Source organism: Acartia tonsa, chromosome 1 (assembly GCF_053477335.1).
Source record: "Acartia tonsa isolate MP-2025a chromosome 1, ASM5347733v1, whole genome shotgun sequence".
Taxonomy (NCBI): domain Eukaryota; kingdom Metazoa; phylum Arthropoda; class Copepoda; order Calanoida; family Acartiidae; genus Acartia; species Acartia tonsa.
Genome location: NC_137260.1, coordinates 46933830 through 46952954, shown reverse-complemented (window position 1 = coordinate 46952954; position 19125 = coordinate 46933830). Strand labels below are relative to the sequence as shown.

Genomic DNA, 19125 nt, shown 5'->3' with positions numbered 1-19125 from the left:
TATGACGATTTCACTACACGCGTCTGATGTGCAGCTGTCGATCCCTATTTAAAACATCTAATAATACTAATTTTTTAAGTGAACAGTGAAAGAATAACGAATTAGTCAATTTGACTGAAATCTTCGGATAAACCTGATAACCTGATAATGGATGCTTTATTTGGTAAATATCATAATGTTCAAGTCAAATTTGAATAAGGTATTCAATTTATATCTTTTTCTAAAAGCAACTTGTTGCCTGGCATTGCTATAAATTAATATTTCATATTTCAAACCTGAAGTTCCACAATTAGCGTGTGGTGTGTCTTCATCACAGCAAATAGCATCTGTGAATCCAGCCTACGAACAAAAATAATAATATTTTGGTGTGTGTTCAATACAGCGAATAGCACCTGTGAATCCAGCCTGTTAACAAAAAATAATAAAAGTTTGGTGTGTCTTCATCACAGCAAAAGCATCTGTTAATCTAGTTTGTGTATAAAAATGATATTAGTAAGGGTGGCTTTATCACAACAAATAGCATCTGTGAATCCAGACTGGGAACTAAATACATAAATAGTGAGGTGAGTCTTTATCACAGCAAATAGTATCTTTGAATCCAGCCTGTGAGCAAAAAATAAAAACAGTGAAGTGTATCTTCATCAATCGGATTATCATATCACATAAAAATTAGTTGTTAAAAAAGTTAAAAATTAACATGTTTAAAATTAACGTACGGACATTCTGTTAACGGTTATATAGTTGCTACGCTTTCTAAATCGTTATAAACTACTACAGAAATCACCATGCAAAGTCAATAGAAAATTGATAGGACAATTCTACCACGCCTAAATTAACGAAAAAAGCTAACCGTAACGGACGTACAGACGGACTGACCCTAATTATAGAAAAGCTTCGCTTTTAGAAAAAAAAATAATATAAGGTGGGAGAGTTTACATAACATATTAAGTGATATCTGTAGTGACCTTACTCTGCCAAGCAAGTACCCAATTGACAAAAAACACTTGTAGGGTACTAAATTTAGGGACTTCCAGATGGACAGGGGTAAATGGGCAGATATCCTCTTCCGATGCTGCGCAAAATGGTACAAAAAAATTGACGTCATATGATAAAATAACCAATGAGAGGCGGGTATATATTTTACCATTTTGGTCAATTACAATGTATACTGGCCTCTCATTGGACAACTTTATAGTATGACGTCATTTTTTTGTACCATTTTGCGCAGCATCTCCTCTTTCAATTAAATTTGTTAGTGTGCTAGTTATTATCCTCCTATTATTCCCGCCCCCCCAAAAAAAGCATGGACGTCCTTAAAGTAGATTATACATCTTTATGACTTGTTTAAAAGGAAATTGATAATCACGAAATCTATTTTTCATATCTAATCTTTCCATGATTTGTATACTTGATACCTTAGTTGTCCATGGTGATGGAGGAGAGGAAGGAGGCGCGGCACTAGGAACATTACTCATGCCAAAATATCCAGTTGAAAAACATAGGGCGCACCTAACAAAAGTATAACATTGCTTTAAAAATGTAAATTTATAGTCAGATCTTTAGCATTACTTTATCAACCTACTGCTTTTACAGGAATAAGGTATAGCCAACAAGCGAAACAAATCTAAAATAATATTTTGGGGAAGATAAAAAGGTCACTAATTCTAGTTTTGCCCCCAATGACAGCTGAAAATCCCATATATGTTTTGTGATTTTTTCCCGAATTAATTTCAGTGTTGGTATAAACTGCTGTTGTATCTAGACATGCATTTAATCTATAATACAAAGTAGAACGATGTCTGTCTGTCCGTCTGTCTGTCCCTTAAGATCTCGGTAACCACTGAACCGATCGGAATCTACTCTTCAGGGTATATACCTATTGGTCCTGTGGTGGTTTTGGGCTATTTTCTTGGGGGGTGGGACACCCCCAACCCCAAAAAAAACAAAAAAATCCACATTTTTTTTTTTTTTTTGGGCTGAAGATTTCCTTGGTCCTTTAACGAATTTCACCTTAATTTTTTTTATCACCTCTAGGGGCAAAGCAAAGCCCCTAGAGGCTAGGGGCGAAGCCGCTAGTATATTTTAATAGAAATAAGAAGGACAGCCTATAATTAGTAGCAGCACTACTTCCCAGAATATATTCGTATGTAAGCTTACATGTTTCTTTCTCTTCTCCAACAAATTGAATATCTTTCGCTTGACAAATGGAAAGAGCTTGTGTCCTAAAAATTTGTAAATAAAAAAATATTGTAATCAATGAATTCTTAAGATTGTATTAATTTTATTTGTTATATTTATATTTTTTCTTTTTGAGGTTTTGGTTTATTTATCTTTTGATACCAGCAAAAAAAATTATACCTTGAAATTAAAACTTGAAACAGTTCCAAGAGTTCCAGTATTCCATTGGAGACAATCTTAATCAAAAAAAGATATTTTAATATTGGCTATTTGGTGTAAACTTTTCATTTAACTATTCATAATACAGTTAGGGAGTTGAATCCATTTTTATAGAAGCAGAAATATAATCTATGATTATGGTTTGGACCCTCTAAAACTGTAATATACCCTTCCACTTTCCCCTCTCTTGGTGAAGATATCTTTAACGCCGATACGATTTTTGAAATATAAGATTCCACTTTTGTCTCTCTTGTTGAAGATATCTTCACCAAGAGAGTCAAAAGTGGAATCTTAAATTTCAAAAATCGTATCGGCGTTAAAGATATCTTCACCAAGAGAGGGGAAAGTGGAATCTTACATTTCAAAAATTGTATCGGCGTTGAAGATATCTTCACCAAGAGAAGGGAAAGTAGAATCTTACATTTCAAAAATCGTATCGGCGTTGAAGATATCTTCACCAAGAGAGGGGAAAGTGGAAAGGTAGATTACAGTTTTAGAGGGTCCAAACCATAATCATAGATTATGTTTCTGCTTCTATAAAAATGGATTCAACTCCCTAACTGTAATAATAAAGGAAGTTAGGATTTGTTTATTGATTATTCAAAACAAACAATATGATACATATAATAGAAAAATTCTTAGAATGCTAAAAATGATCTTAAAGAAACAGCTATTAGGAAGCCTAATTGAGAAAACATACTTATAATTATCCCCTTCCCAAAGCCCAGAAAAAAAGAGTTATATAAAATGATATTTCTAGTCAAATATCATTTAGAATTAAAATAAAAGCAACACATTTTTCAGAACTTTTGATACTCCAATTCAAAGAAACACTTTTGGAACAGATGAATATTAACCTGGGGGAGGAAGGTATCTAGCATCATCATGTTCATCATATTGGGTTATCTAAATAATTCAATTATAATTTATCTATTTATCATTTGTGCACTTTTCTAAAATTTGCAAAGCTGTTATAACATAGTGATGCTCAAATTTTAATAAAACGGTTCTCCCATTCTCTGGTCTCATAACTTTGGCTAATTATATTAAGTTTGTTAAAAAAAAGAAGAGCCCAAACTTTTCCCAAATCCCAGGATTTCAATTAAAATAAAGGTAGAAAAACAAATACCTTAATCTGCCAGTTTCTTGTTGAAGAAGTGCTTAAGTCAAATTGGAATATGAGCTTATTGCACAAAGCACTGCTGTCCACATACATATGCTGACCAGTGTTATATCCACATATTGTAGGAGGGGATACACTACCTAGAATATTGTATAGTAATTATTACAGAGAGTACTACTATCAACATACATATGCTGACCAGTGTTGTATCCACATATTGTAGGAGGGGATACACTACCTAGAATATTGTATAGTAATTATTACAGAGAGTACTACTATCTACATACATATGCTGAGTGTTGTATCCACATATTGTAGGAGGGGATACACTACCTAGAATATTGTATAGTAATTATTACAGAGAGTACTACTATCTACATACATATGCTGAGTGTTGTATCCACATATTGTAGAAGGGGATACACTACCTAGAATATTGTATAGTAATTATTACAGAGAGTACTACTATCTACATACATATGCTGAGTGTTGTATCCACATATTGTAGGAGGGGATACACTACCTAGAATATTGTCTAGTAATTATTACAGAGAGTACTACTATCTACATACATATGCTGAGTGTTGTATCCACATATTGTAGGAGGGGATACACTACCTAGAATATTGTATAATAATTATTACAGAGAGTACTACTATCTACATACATATGCTGAGTGTTGTATCCACATATTGTAGGAGGGGATACACTACCTAGAATATTGTCTAGTAATTATTACAGAGAGTACTACTATCTACATACATATGCTGAGTGTTGTATCCACATATTGTAGAAGGGGATACACTACCTAGAATATTGTATAGTAATTATTACAGAGAGTACTACTATCTACATACATATGCTGAGTGTTGTATCCACATATTGTAGAAGGGGATACACTACCTAGAATATTGTATAGTAATTATTACAGAGAGTACTACTATCTACATACATATCCTGAGTGTTGTATCCACATATTGTAGGAGGGGATACACTACCTAGAATATTGTATAATAATTATTACAGAGAGTACTACTATCTACATACATATCCTGAGTGTTGTATCCACATATTGTAGGAGGGGATACACTACCTAGAATATTGTATAATAATTATTACAGAGAGTACTACTATCTACATACATATGCTGAATGTTGTATCCACATATTGTAGGAGGGGATACACTACCTAGAATATTGTATAGTAATTATTACAGAGAGTACTACTATCTACATACATATCCTGAGTGTTGTATCCACATATTGTAGGAGGGGATACACTACCTAGAATATTGTATAGTAATTATTACAGAGAGTACTACTATCTACATACATATCCTGAGTGTTGTATCCACATATTGTAGGAGGGGATACACTACCTAGAATATTGTATAATAATTATTACAGAGAGTACTACTATCTACATACATATGCTGAGTGTTGTATCCACATATTGTAGGAGGGGATACACTACCTAGAATATTGTCTAGTAATTATTACAGAGAGTACTACTATCTACATACATATGCTGAGTGTTGTATCCACATATTGTAGGAGGGGATACACTACCTAGAATATTGTATAATAATTATTACAGAGAGTACTACTATCTACATACATATGCTGAGTGTTGTATCCACATATTGTAGGAGGGGATACACTACCTAGAATATTGTATAGTAATTATTACAGAGAGTACTACTATCTACATACATATGCTGAGTGTTGTATCCACATATTGTAGGAGGGGATACACTACCCAGAATATTGTATAGTAATTATTACAGAGAGTACTACTATCTACATACATATGCTGAGTGTTGTATCCACATATTGTAGAAGGGGATACACTACCTAGAATATTGTATAGTAATTATTACAGAGAGTACTACTATCTACATACATATCCTGAGTGTTGTATCCACATATTGTAGGAGGGGATACACTACCTAGAATATTGTATAATAATTATTACAGAGAGTACTACTATCTACATACATATCCTGAGTGTTGTATCCACATATTGTAGGAGGGGATACACTACCTAGAATATTGTATAATAATTATTACAGAGAGTACTACTATCTACATACATATGCTGAGTGTTGTATCCACATATTGTAGGCGGGGATACACTACCTAGAATATGGTATAGTAATTATTACAGAGAGTACTACTATCTACATACATATGCTGAGTGTTGTATCCACATATTGTAGGCGGGGATACACTACCTAGAATATTGCATAGTAATTATTATAGAGAGTACTACTATCTACATACGTATGCTGACCAGTGTTATATCCACATATTGTAGGAGGGGATACACTACCTAGAATATTGTATAATAATTATTACAGAGAGTACTACTATCTACATACATATGCTGAGTGTTGTATCCACATATTGTAGGCGGGGATACACTACCTAGAATATTGTATAGTAATTATTACAGAGAGTACTACTATCTACATACATATGCTGAGTGTTGTATCCACATATTGTAGGCGGGGATACACTACCTAGAATATTGCATAGTAATTATTATAGAGAGTACTACTATCTACATACGTATGCTGACCAGTGTTATATCCACATATTATAGGAGGGGATACACTACCTAGAATATTGTATAATAATTATTACAGAGAGTACTACTATCTACATACATATGCTGAGTGTTGTATCCACATATTGTAGGCGGGGATACACTACCTAGAATATTGCATAGTAATTATTATAGAGAGTACTACTATCTACATACGTATGCTGACCAGTGTTATATCCACATATTGTAGGGGGGGATACACTACCTAAAATATAATACACTACCTTGAGTAAAATTGTTAAAAAAACCTGATTAAAAGTTATTTGTAAAGCACGCCAACACGCTTTTATAGCCAACTTTACATCGATTTTTAGCTCATACCTAGCCCATTAAAAGTCAAATCAAGTCTAGGTATTTTTGCATTTTTATTTTAAACTTTGTTGTCTTTCCATGATCCTAGAAGCCTTACCTGGAGCAGTAACAGTAAAAGTATCATAGAGGCAGTCTCCAATCTTAGCTCCATCAGTGCTAACGCAAGTGTAGGTACCTCCACAATAGAATGGAGCTGCAATTTCAAACTCAGTGAAGTCCAACCTTAATGATAAATTATTTACAAACTAGTGGCTGTGCTCCTAGCATATAGGAGCTCAATATTTAAAGGACTACGGAAAGTAGTAAAATAGCTTAAAAGTCAAAACCAAACTTAGTTATAAAAATTTATTAGCCTAAAAACATCCGAGGACCTTTAATATGCTTCCAATAAAAGGATAACAAAATCGGTTAAGTTGTGTTCGAAATGTTTAGCTACGGACAAAAAAATCTTACTACTTTTTATAATAGGATATTAATTTTTCATATTTATATACTTAAAATTATATTTCATCAAAGACGACATAATTATAACCTATTGTATAAAGTTGTAAGATTTCATTATTTCCTTATTAATTTTCACATAGATCTTAGACGCTATGAGAGTTTACGCTGTAATATCTATAATACAAAGTAGGACGATGTCAGTCTGTTTGTCTGTCTGTCCGTCTATCTGTTTGTCTGTCTGAAGCTTAAGATCTCAGTAACCACTGAACTGATGGTGCTCTATTCTTCAGGTAATATACCTATTAGTCCTTTGATGTAAGTTAATCTGTTTAAAAATAAACCCCCCAAAAATTGTTTTTGTAGACTTAACTAAAATATTTACAAGTTTGCTTTTCATTTTTAAAATGTATAATGCTTTCACAAACATTTTAGGTAATATAGAAAAATGTGTAAATTTTTTGTTTAGACCTTTTAGGAATGTTTTCTATTGGCGTCTTTTAAAGGCTATTTTTTGAAGAAATTTTGGGAAACTAATGTCAATTGGTTAAGTAACAAAACATATATTGAATGAATGACTTAATTTTTTTTTCTTGTGCATTTAGATAATAAGGTCAAAATGAACAAACATAGTTTATCAAATGCATAATGTTACAAGAATGATATCATCCAAAAATTGAAATTAATAAATTCTAAACTAAACACTTAATTTTGGACTTTGGTTAAATTGTCCATTTTCAAGTAAAGCGTTAACGCTTGTGAATCTAAGAATGGATAAAATTCTTAAGATTGACGAACAGGATGTAATATTTTATATAAAAAGTACTCAATCTACCTTAACAAATTAACCTTTTCATTGCATCTACAAACAGTATATATGCATTCAGCAGACGACACGTCTAAAAAAATAAAGATAAGTGATGCATTCATTGTTGTTTATATTATTCATTGTTTAATTTAAATTTATATTAAAAGTATTCATAAATTTGCCTGCCAATTACTTCAAATTTCTCATTTGAGTACAAACTTATACAAGAGGCTTTAATTGATAGGAATTATAATTTCTGACAATAATCTCTTTTGGTACAAGAAAAAATAAAGCTATATCATATTTGGGACTCGGCAGCTGAAGCACAGAAATCAATCCCAGTGGCTTTATAATGCACTTTTCGAGCCCTAATTATAATTCTAAAAATCAATGCTTCTTGAAATTCATACCCAGGTTCTACGAAATACCATAAAAAAAGAGTCGTTTTACCAGAAAAGTGGTAAAGCTGGTCAACCTGGTATAATATACCAGTTTCGTGGTAAATTTTACCAGCAAAAATTTTAGCCAAAAAATTAGTCAAATTTTACCATTTTTTTTGTAAAATTTGACGAAACAAAAAAACCCGTTTTTTGTGTTTTAAATAAAAAACAGCTCTTCATAATCAGTTGTAGTACTTTAAAATAATGACTTTTATACAATGAAGCCTAAATTTAAATTTTTTTTTTTTTTTTCAATTTTACCACTTTTGGAAGTTTTACCAAAAATGTGGTCAATTTTACAACTCTATTTTTCAGGTTAAGTCCGAATTTTCGGACTTAGACAAAAAAACACAATTTGGTCAATTTTTACCAAAAAGTTGGTAAAATTTGACAAGGTATTTTTTTAGGCTAAGTCCAAATTTTTGGACTTTGCCAAAAAAAAAAACTTGGTAAAATTTGACCAACTTTTTGGTAAAAATTGACAAGGTAAATTTTTAGGCTAAGTCCAAATTTTTGGACTTTGCCAAAAAAAAAAACTTGGTAAAATTTGACCAACTTTTTGGTAAAAATTGACAAGGTAAATTTTTAGGCTAAGTCCAAATTTTTGGACTTTGCCAAAAAAAAAAACTTGGTAAAATTTGACCAACTTTTTGGTAAAAATTGACAAGGTAAATTTTTAGGCTAAGTCCAAATTTTTGGACTTTGCCAAAAAAAAAAACTTGGTAAAATTTGACCAACTTTTTGGTAAAAATTGACAAGGTAAATTTTTAGGCTAAGTCCAGATTTTTGGACTCTGCCAAAAAAAAAAACTTGGTAAAATTTGACCAACTTTTTGGTAAAAATTGACAAGGTAAATTTTTTGGCTAAGTCCAGATTTTTCCAAACAAACATCCTTCTACTTAATGATAAACATCGCAAATAAAATATAATGAGGAAATATTCAGACCTAATACTTTCCAAACAAAGCATCCTTTTACTCAGCACTATTTGCTTTCGTTATATGGAATATGAAATTAATAAAATATGATGATAATGATTTTATTTAGAATTTATTTCATATTATAACATAACAGGTCATATAGATATTATCCAGGTCAATACTGAAACTACAAAAGATTGGCATCCAAGATAACAACAGTCTACTACTGATGCCTAAATGTCGATTGATAACAGTGCCACCTGGAGAGGTAAATTGTAATGCTGCTTTTATGGAGATTAATGTACTGAAGAACAATCAGGCAAGTCTCCTACCTGGAGGTACTCTGACTATTTGGCTGGAAGTTATAAAACCTGGACCTGAAAGTGCAGTATCCTGTCTCTCTGGTGACCTGGAGAATTGTTTTGAGGATCCAGAGTTTACTGATTGTTTGATAGAAACTAGTACCTCCAAATTAAAAGTGCACAAGTTTATACTTGCCTCAAGATCTCCAGTATTTAAGGTAGGTTTTTCCATTCTTACTTGTTAATTAAATTCTTGTCAATATTTTTAGGTAAATTTTTAGGCTAAGTCCAGATTTTTCCAAACAAACATCCTTCTACTTAATGATAAAAATCGCAAATAAAATATAATGATGATAATGATTTTATTTAGAATTTATTTCATATTATAACATAACAGGTCATATAGATATTATCCAGGTCAATACTGAAACTACAAAACTTACTAGTATCGTTTCTGTAAATAACATTTTTTAGAATTTTAGCTTGTGGAATGTTTGGAGCTCTCGAGTAGAACTTAATTAATAAACACCGATTGGGCGGATTGTAATCAATACGCTTTATATGTTAAAGTCAATATTTTTTAGAATTTTAGCTGTGGAATGTTAGGTGTCAACATTGTCGTCATAATAAACACTGATTGTAATCAATACGCTTTATTTAAGTTAATTTTAACTGACTAACAGAATATTCTCTGTTCAACATTGATCGTCATAATAAAACTTATTAGTATCGTTCTGTAAATTATTTGTTAATTTTAACTGACTAACATATTTTAACATATTTTCTCGGTTCAACATTGTCGTTATAATAAATAATGAAATTTTTTGTATAATCTGTGACTGTTACATGTTGAGATGGAACTCTCGTTGTTCTCCATGGAACTGCAAAGCTCCACGTACTTCAAAACTGGTTCAACTCCAAAATCCTGAAAAAGAATATTCATTTTTAAATTAAGCAATTAAAGGATTAACAAATCAAAAAGGCCTTACAAAAAGGAAAGTTAACGGTTTTGGGAAAATTTCATGGAGAAAGTAGATACAGCTTGTGTATGTGCCTGCTTATTAGAGAAAGTTTAATTCAGTTATCAATACATAACCAGACTGAGAGAAACTAAGAATGTCTTATAACGGGAATTTGGAGTTATGGTATGAATTAAATAGTCGTATGTTAGTACTAAGAGAGAGTCTAGAGATTAGAGCCAGAACTGACAATGTCGAGATCCAGAGGGAGGTTTGTAAGAGGTTATATCAACATGGATGGATTACTACACATCTTAATCGCTGCCGTCCTTCCCCTCTGCTGCCCGCCGCTGCCCAGGCTGCCGAACTGGCAGCTGTTCTTCACGAAGTAAACATGCACGAGGATGAATGTAATGCTGTTTAGATTTTAATAATATCCTGAATGTACTGTTTCAATAATATAAAGTAGTAAAATCTAATTTTAAATAGCTACCTATCTAGTACATTATTTTTATGTATTAACTTTTGTCTAACCAGTTTAATATCTATCTAATAAATTTAATAATAGCTTAATTGTTAATATAATTTAGTATACAGTTTCATAAAGGTAGTTCGATGTGTGTCTGTGTATATTAACTTCATATTTGTTATGCTTGTATACATGGAAACTACCTTTTGGGGCCGAGGTGTTGCCGTAGTTGCGTGTAGGATTATTCCAACTATCTTTTATTACAAATAATTAAACACTTACTTTTAACGGATGAATTTCTGATGGCAACAGCTTCATGTTGGTGCTTAAGAAATGTTCCACGGTCGAATTGCGGTCAGCTTATAATCAGAGAATACACCCAGCTGTGTGCGAAGCTAAACCTGAAAAAGAATATTAATTGAAATATAATTTATATATATTTTTAATATTATTTTACATAAAACACATCTTATAATATCTTTCTATTAAGGGTATAAAACTTCGTTACGCTTAAAACAATCATAAACCTTAAAGGGCGAATATAGGTTGGATATAATATGAGCTTATTTCAAAGGTGCTATTATATAAATTATAATAAATAATTTAAAGATAATGACATATCTAATTGTATTAGTCTGTTTACAGCTTATAAAACCTGTCTAACTCAAGATAATATTATGTAATTAGTGTGGTTCCCTAAGAACTCAAACACTCTACCGGTATCACACAAGGCTTCGTAGCAAGGTTGAATTAAAAAGGTTTCGTTAAAGGATAGTCTTAATAACATGGCCTAAAATATCCATGTTCTTATTAAAATTATTTTAACACTTACTTCTATGTAAACCATTCACTAATTGCAGCGCCCATATATTTTCTCACGAATCTGATTCCTGGTTAAGTCTGAAAAACAATATTAATTGAAATATAATTTGTTAATATTTCTATTATTATTTATATATATTAATAGTAGAATACTTTAAATATTAAGAATAGGATAAAAAGTCGTTCTTATATCATATATCAAAAAGGTTTAAAAAATTATAAAACAAACAGTTTATCGAAGTAGCTTAAAACCATGCGTAAGGTCCTAAATTATATTGATTTTTTTATTACATTATTTAAAACTTACTACTAAGTGAGCCCTTCTTTAATTGCAGCGCCCAAATAGTTATTTCTGATGAATCAGTGTTGCTGAACCTGAAAAACAATATTCAATTTAAATATAATTTATTAATATTTCTTACATTCATATATATTAAACCCGGATTATTTAATATTAAGAATAGGATAAAAAGTGTTTCTTAGATCAAATCAAAAAGGTTTAAAAAAGGCTTAAAACAATTATCCTATTATATATATTAATATTGTTCTCTTTTACAACGAAGCTTTTTATTTATTTTAATCTATAGCTGAAACTCAAATTAAAAATAGGATGAGGCCTCGACTTTTCTCTTCCTACTTTAAGTGCCCCTAGAGGCTTCTAAGGGGCATAGCCGCTAGTAAAACTTAAACCGTTAATCGAAGGCAGCCTAAAACCGTACGCTCAAGGTCCTATATTATTAATGTTTTTATATTAAAATTATTTAAACACTTACTTTTACGCAAACCACTCTTTGATTGCAGGGTCCATATACTAACAGCCAAGACTGAAGGTGGACACGTACTTTTTTAAACATCTGACTATCATCTCTTTGATTGCAGGGTCCATATATCAACACTAACAGCCAAGACTGGTAGACAAGTACTTTTTTAAACTTCTGAATATATAGCTCTCTAGGAGTTCTTAACTGACATTCATATAAATCTTGTGACATGGACCATCTCCTGTCAATCATACTTGGATATAACACGTATTTTCTCTAAGAGACTTGAACTATAACACTCATTGTTTACAATAGTTTTCAATCGGTATAGCGGCATTCATGCACATGCTCTGTACAGGTATACAACTTTATATTGAAAAATATTTCTTTTATATCCATTGCAATATATTTTTTTATATTTTATCGATGATATTTCATTTAAGTCATTGCCAAAAATATATTACATTCACATTAAAAAAAATTTACATTTATTTAACTTTCGTAACCCTGTTTTCAGATGATAAAATCAACGTGCTGGACAAAGTTGCCAAACTTTAAAAAACACCTTATGTATATAATATCATTTTAATATTTTACCGGTTAATTAATTAAAACTGCATAACTTATATAATTCATGAAATGTTATTATTCGTTGCAATTTTACGATTAAAAATATAACTGTCTTGCAAAGTGTTTTGCCACCTATTCAATCTGTATGTTGGCAACCGTAACTTTCCATCGGCGCAATAATTCAACTGGACTATATGACTACGGTGCATTTTTGTATTTTAGTAATCATTTTTAGTGAAATTACAGTGAATTAAGACGTTAATATGTATCATTCTGTTTTATAATTCAAATTTTATCATTAATTATTGAAAATTCTTTCTAAAATATTCTTCGTATTCGTTTTTTCTCCCATTTTTGGGACTCTTTTTAGCTTACGTAATATACAGGACTTTTTTAAATGTAAAATTAATAAATATATGTCTTGCACCGTAGTATAAACGGATTGTCGCAAATATAGGAGTACAATTATAAGAATGAAACTACTTTTTTGGCCCAGAGGTGCCGGAGGCACTGGCTAAAAATAACTGTTTTTAATCTTATGCTTTTAGATTTTTATATTCGTAGAAAACCATGCATATAATACGATATGCTAGTTACCTAGTTTTTTGGCGTATGAATGAGAACACCTGTTCCTATCCACCGGATTCGAATGAATACGAGCTATTTTTATTTTGTAATTTTTTATTTCTTAAATATTCTACCTTTTCAGATAGTTCTGAATAACAGGCTATTCAAGTTAATCACCTGGGTACGCGTACATCATAATAACAGGTATGGGTGTATATTAGCTGTATAAGATTTATTTTTTTTCTCCTGCTACAAAATTTGTTCTAAATAAATAGGGGGGGGGGGGGGGAAGTTTTGACACATTTGCGTAAACAGGGAGTATAGGCTTTATCTTTGGACTGAGAGTATAGGTTATTAGGGATAAAATCATTCTTATATGATGAATTTTCCCAAGTTTTAATATTTTTTGGATAGGCCTCCAGGTTCCGGAGCTCCAGGCCTTCTCCCCCCCCCCCCTTGTTTAAGGACAAATAAAATACCGGAAAGTTAAAAAACATTAATCACACCCCTCCCAAAAATAAACAAGACAAACAAAATAATCATTCCTCAAATTAGGATGGATCCATACCAATACCACGAGCTGCATGACAGATGGGACGCCCTCATGGTTAGGATGTTGAGACTCTTCTCCAAGCTAAATATTCGAGTTCAAGAAGAATCATGTGGCATTGATGACGCTGTTGAAATAGTAAAACTCTTATACCATCACGGTTGGGTAGAGACACACTTAAAGAAGATTGAACCTATGCCCGAGAATCTCTACGAGAACGAGAGACCCCGCCTGGATGATACCGAGAGACGTGTCATTGACCATGAAGCCGACTGTGCACCTTTCCTCACCAACGTCAGCCCTTTTTTCTAAATAAAACCCAGAGTAACAAGGTAAAAACTACGAAATTATTGCAGGGGTGTATATTCTGCTCCGGGGGGGGGGGGGAGGGGAGGGGGAAAAAAGAAATAAGTGGATCAATGATGGAAGTTGCTTCAAATCACATGCTCTTGTTCATGGCTAGTTGTCTTTTGTAGCAGGGGAAAAAATTGTTTTTAACCAAAAAATGTTTCAGAATTCTTTGAGTTTCTTCATTAAAAAACGCTTTAGTTTTCTCATTTTTAATTCAATGTTCTTTCCTTTCAGGGAAGAGAAAGGAGAAGCTAGGAGAAGCCGAGCTCGCCGCCGGCGATTTCATCCAGCCTCCGGATATCCATGCTGAAAGCGAATTTTAATTGTAATTTGTGGCGTTATCCTCTTAGAAAATTTTGTTTGTATTATTTAACTCCCCATCCCCCCCCCCCCCCAAACTAAATTGCTGGGTTAGGTTAGGCTAGGTTAAGTTATACGGCTAGGTAGAGGCCAGGGGCCGTTTTTCTAGGGGGGGGGGGTATTTCCTAAGAGGATAACATCAATTTGTTCTTTCAGAACATTTACGTTAACCTCTCTTTGATTGCAGCGCCCATATATTTTATAATTAAGTACCCATGGTGACAGTGATCGAGCCCCACTGGTCGTGCAGATATATAATTTCCTGCATATAAACATTAATAAACATTATTTACCCCTAAAGCCGACGATTACGTATGCACGTGTACAGTTTTTTAAGCTTCTGGCTATAGCTCTCTAGGAGATCTTAATTGATATGTTTTATTTTTTGTTTTTGTTTTTTGATATTTTTGTTATGTTGTTTTTTATTATTTATTATTATTTATTTTATAGCAAATTAACAAATTTTCTGGGTTCAACATTGTTGTTATAATAAAACTCCATGCAACTGCAGAATTCTGCAAAAGTCACGACCAGTGGGGCTCGATTATATATGCGTTCGTCGGCTTTTCAGGGAAGGCAGGAAATTTATATAGGTATTATCCAGGTCAGGACTGGAACAAACAAAATTTTATGTATATATTGTATATAGTTATTTTTTTCAAAGTAAAAAAATGTCAGACCAACGCTGGATGACGTATGTATAATTGGATCACAATTTTGATAGGTAAGTTTAATTAATTTTATAGACAATCAAAGAATAAATAAGGGTATTTTCTTGTTTGTAACTCTAACTCTTTATTTTGTGAGTTCCTTTGACATTTAATTTTGGTTTCAAAAAGTGTCACTCCCCCCCCCCCCCTTTTTTACTTTCTCCTTCTTTCGTTATATGTAAACAAGTAATAACCTTATTATTATAACCAGGGGTGTATATTCTGCACAAGATTTATTTTTTTTCCCCTGCTACAAATTTTTTTATTTTTTTTCCCCCCTAGATTTTTCTGAAAAAGTAGGGGGGGAAATAGAAAAATATTTAAAGAACTCTATACTTCATTTATTTTATCCCTCCTACCACACATTTCTTTAGTTTTTTTTCACCAAGGAGGGGGGGGGGGGGGAAATGGAAAAAATGTTTTCAGTTTTCTTAATTTTTACATTTTTTTTTCCTCCAACCACTTATTTTTTATTTCCACCCCCCCCCCCCCCTGAGCAGGGGATCCCATGCAGAATATACATCCCTGATTATAACATATACTTCTTATTTCAGGAGTTACCTATACACCCCTGTTAGACGTTATTGCAATGGGAGACAATTTGATTGGTACACTCTCTAAAGCTCTACTGAAGCGTATAAGAAGTGGAGATAAGACGAAAAATGTACAGGTGACTTTTTACAACTAATTATTTCTACATATTTAAGATGAGACCTTACTTCTTAAAGTATAATCTATGCTCGACTTTAATTTCTATTTTTCACTTGCAGTCAGCGCACTATAAACATGCTTGCTCTTACACCAGTATAGTCATATTTACTGTAATCAATTGACACGTGTAGCTTGCCCAAATAACGATCCATAACAACTCCCCTATATTATTTTAAATAAGTAATTCACTAATTATGTAATCTTTTTCCAGTTGCAGCATAAACTGAGGTCCATAAGAAAACTCTTCTGTAATGCAACGAGAGCCAGAAGTAAATACTGGCGCAAGAAACATCAACAAAGTGAAGACAGTCAGCCATTACTAGAAGAAGAACAGCAGGAGGATTTGATGGATGTGGAATATGAGAACGAAACTGCATCGTCAAAAGGTAACCTACAATATCTGTAATATAAAGTAGAACGATGTCGGTCTGTCTGTTTGTTGTTTGTTTGTCCAAATTCCCACAAACATTGTCTCCCAATTTTTGTTTTTTATTTTCCTTTCAATCTAAATTTCAAACAATTGGTTTGATCAAACGTTAGTTAAGTTTGTCTCAAGATATCCTTGTTCCAGGGGTGTATATTCTACATGGGATCCCTTAACCTAACCCACCTTCACCCACTCTCTACATTTATCTACTTTTTCTGGAATTTTTAATTTTTTAACTTTCTAATTTGACTAGTTTTTCTTTACGGCATTATCCTTATACTAAAGTAACAGGATGTCTGTGTGTCTGTTCAAAAGGATCTTGCTAACCGCTGAACCGATTGGGTTCTCCTTTACAGGGTACCTTCACATAGGTCCCGGGAAGGTTTATAACTATAAAACACCATGTTTAACATCGTATTTTTTTAGGTAAAGTTTGTACAGGCTGCAATACCAACTTCACAAAGGAAACCGAAAGTATATGTTATCAATGCTACGCAAACCAAGTTTTGGAGCGATTAAATAACAATCCTGAAGAAACAAACTACATTAATATTGTTGTAGACAATATTAACAACAATATTAACAACAATAATACCAACGATAATAATGATGCAGACAATGACAGCATTCAAGATGCCGAGGACTGGGAACACGTCGAATTGTTTGATATACCTGAAGATGATTTTGACCCAGATGATGACGATGACCCTGATGACGAACCTGATGGCGAACCTGATGGCGATCATGACGGGGATCCCTTCAAACATCTTACAGAACTTGAGAAAGAAATTGTTAATGATTTCAGAAGCGTTTGTGTTCTAGACAACCCCATCTCTCACAACAAAGTTAGAATCATCCTGGCAATTCTGAAACGCTCGTGTATTTTCAAATTTCCGTCATATAATACATTATTCAAACCCAAATACAAAGTTGAAATCAAAGAAAACAAATATAATCCTACAAATGCTCCTGGTTCACTGATTGAGTGCAGGTATGTTTATATACGATTTAGAAAGCGTAGCATTTCTATAATCATTACCAGAATTTCCGTACGTCCATTTTAAACATGTCGATTTTTCTCCTTTTTTAACAACAAACTTTCAAGTGTTCTAATTATCAGTTTGATCATTCTTTGGTATATTGCTTCCTGCGACAACTTGAGAACAATATTATAAGCTATTATTAGTTAAAAATATATTTCTTTTTCCAGATTCCCTACCTATGAGATCCTCCAAGACGCCATCACAGACTTTAAACGGTTGAATGGACAACAGGCCGTTGATGATCATATAACTTTTGACATCTCGGGCGACGGAGTGAAAGCAGCTCAGGGATCTCATATCTCCTATTATACTGTCTGGATTAGGTAAGTAATTAATATATTGTGGATTTGAAAGGGTTGGGTTGGGATAAAGTTCTTTTCATATACAGCATGACCCTCGAAAAAATATTTTTTAGGATTGGCAGCCTATATTTCAAAGGATATCAAAATATTTGTTTTACATCAATTGACAGCCCAGATTTTTAAAGCCAAAGTTTAGGAAACCATTCAATAAACAAATAAGAAAGAAAACTAAGTTTACAATTGATACTTTTTTCTATTGCATACATATATAAAAATCTGTCTTACTGTATACCAGGACTTAATTAATACCATAAGTAAACCTAGTTTTTACCACTTTTACGGTAAAATTTTACCAGCCTTTACGTTTTATAAATCAGTGACTACAATTTTAAGTCTAAGGTATTAAATGCTATTATTATTAATTCTTCTTTATTATTTCAGGTTATTCTTCAACAAGGATTTCAGTGTTATATTGCCAGTCAGCATATTTGAGAAGACGAGGAGGCGTCCCTACAGTTACAACTTTCTGGATAATGTTACCCGATTCATCAACAAACTAATTCAAGAAGGATTACCTGGACATACCTTTCAATGTAGAACCATCATCCACGATGCCGTTGCGAGAGCCGATGTATTCGGCATTCTTGGCCATGGATCAAAAAATGGATGCCCACACTGTGACCTTCCAGGGATGGCTTTTTCACAGACTTATCTCCGTCAAAAGAACTTGGTATTGTTCGAATCAATGAATGTATTTTACCCCAGTGACAGTCAAAATATGGGTACGCCGAGGTCTGACGAGAAATTCCGCAAGTTAGAGGAAAATAATCAGAACATGAAAACCAGTTTTTCTGAGCTTGACCCGAGCTTGGATTTAATACAAGATACCCCCAGTGATCCGATGCACGCGTTGCACCTGGGCTATGTAAAGAAAGTGATGACGTACCTGAAGAAAGGACGTAATAGTTATCCAGAATTGGAAGAAGAAGACTTAGTTCAAATGGAGAGAATTACAGGGATGTACTGCATTTGACTAAAGAAATGACGCGTAAAATAGGTGTTTTCTTCGCGCATTTCTCGGCACTGCGATAAAATTCTGCATTTTTAGATTTATGTCTATTACACATTATTTGTACGCCTTGTTATGCCGCTTAAAAGAGTGTTAGTTTGAAAA

At 32.7% G+C, this 19125-nt stretch overlaps 3 protein-coding genes across 5 annotated transcripts in view; 2 read left to right on the top strand and 1 right to left on the bottom strand.

The window, feature by feature from the left end:
* Positions 1 to 19125, bottom strand: part of LOC145322067 (uncharacterized) — a 148813-nt gene that overhangs the window by 11126 nt on the left and 118562 nt on the right. For both annotated transcript variants that reach the window (XM_080163841.1, XM_080163849.1), the window contains exons 6-13: positions 7716 to 7779; positions 6537 to 6661; positions 3527 to 3660; positions 3255 to 3303; positions 2359 to 2414; positions 2158 to 2222; positions 1416 to 1509; positions 276 to 339 (exon numbers count right to left, since the gene is read on the bottom strand). In XM_080163841.1, coding sequence (XP_080019967.1) covers positions 276 to 339; positions 1416 to 1509; positions 2158 to 2222; positions 2359 to 2414; positions 3255 to 3303; positions 3527 to 3660; positions 6537 to 6661; positions 7716 to 7779 — 651 coding nt within the window. The remainder of the gene's footprint in view (positions 1 to 275; positions 340 to 1415; positions 1510 to 2157; positions 2223 to 2358; positions 2415 to 3254; positions 3304 to 3526; positions 3661 to 6536; positions 6662 to 7715; positions 7780 to 19125) is intronic.
* LOC145322094 (uncharacterized) lies at positions 13547 to 15604 on the top strand. 2 transcript variants are annotated; one of them, XM_080163880.1, is made up of 3 exons: positions 13547 to 13701; positions 14053 to 14379; positions 14633 to 15604. In XM_080163880.1, exons 1-2 carry the CDS (start codon positions 13547 to 13549, stop codon positions 14357 to 14359), a joined length of 462 nt encoding a protein of 153 aa, XP_080020006.1. In that variant the 3' UTR covers positions 14360 to 14379; positions 14633 to 15604. The 2 variants fall into 2 exon arrangements, with proteins under 2 accessions (XP_080020006.1, XP_080019996.1); XM_080163870.1 differs by having other exon boundaries at positions 14053 to 15604.
* On the top strand, positions 15373 to 18984 carry LOC145317841 (uncharacterized). The gene is made up of 6 exons (XM_080159149.1): positions 15373 to 15482; positions 16023 to 16138; positions 16391 to 16565; positions 17033 to 17597; positions 17817 to 17972; positions 18393 to 18984. Exons 1-6 carry the CDS (start codon positions 15455 to 15457, stop codon positions 18982 to 18984), a joined length of 1632 nt encoding a protein of 543 aa, XP_080015275.1. The 5' UTR covers positions 15373 to 15454.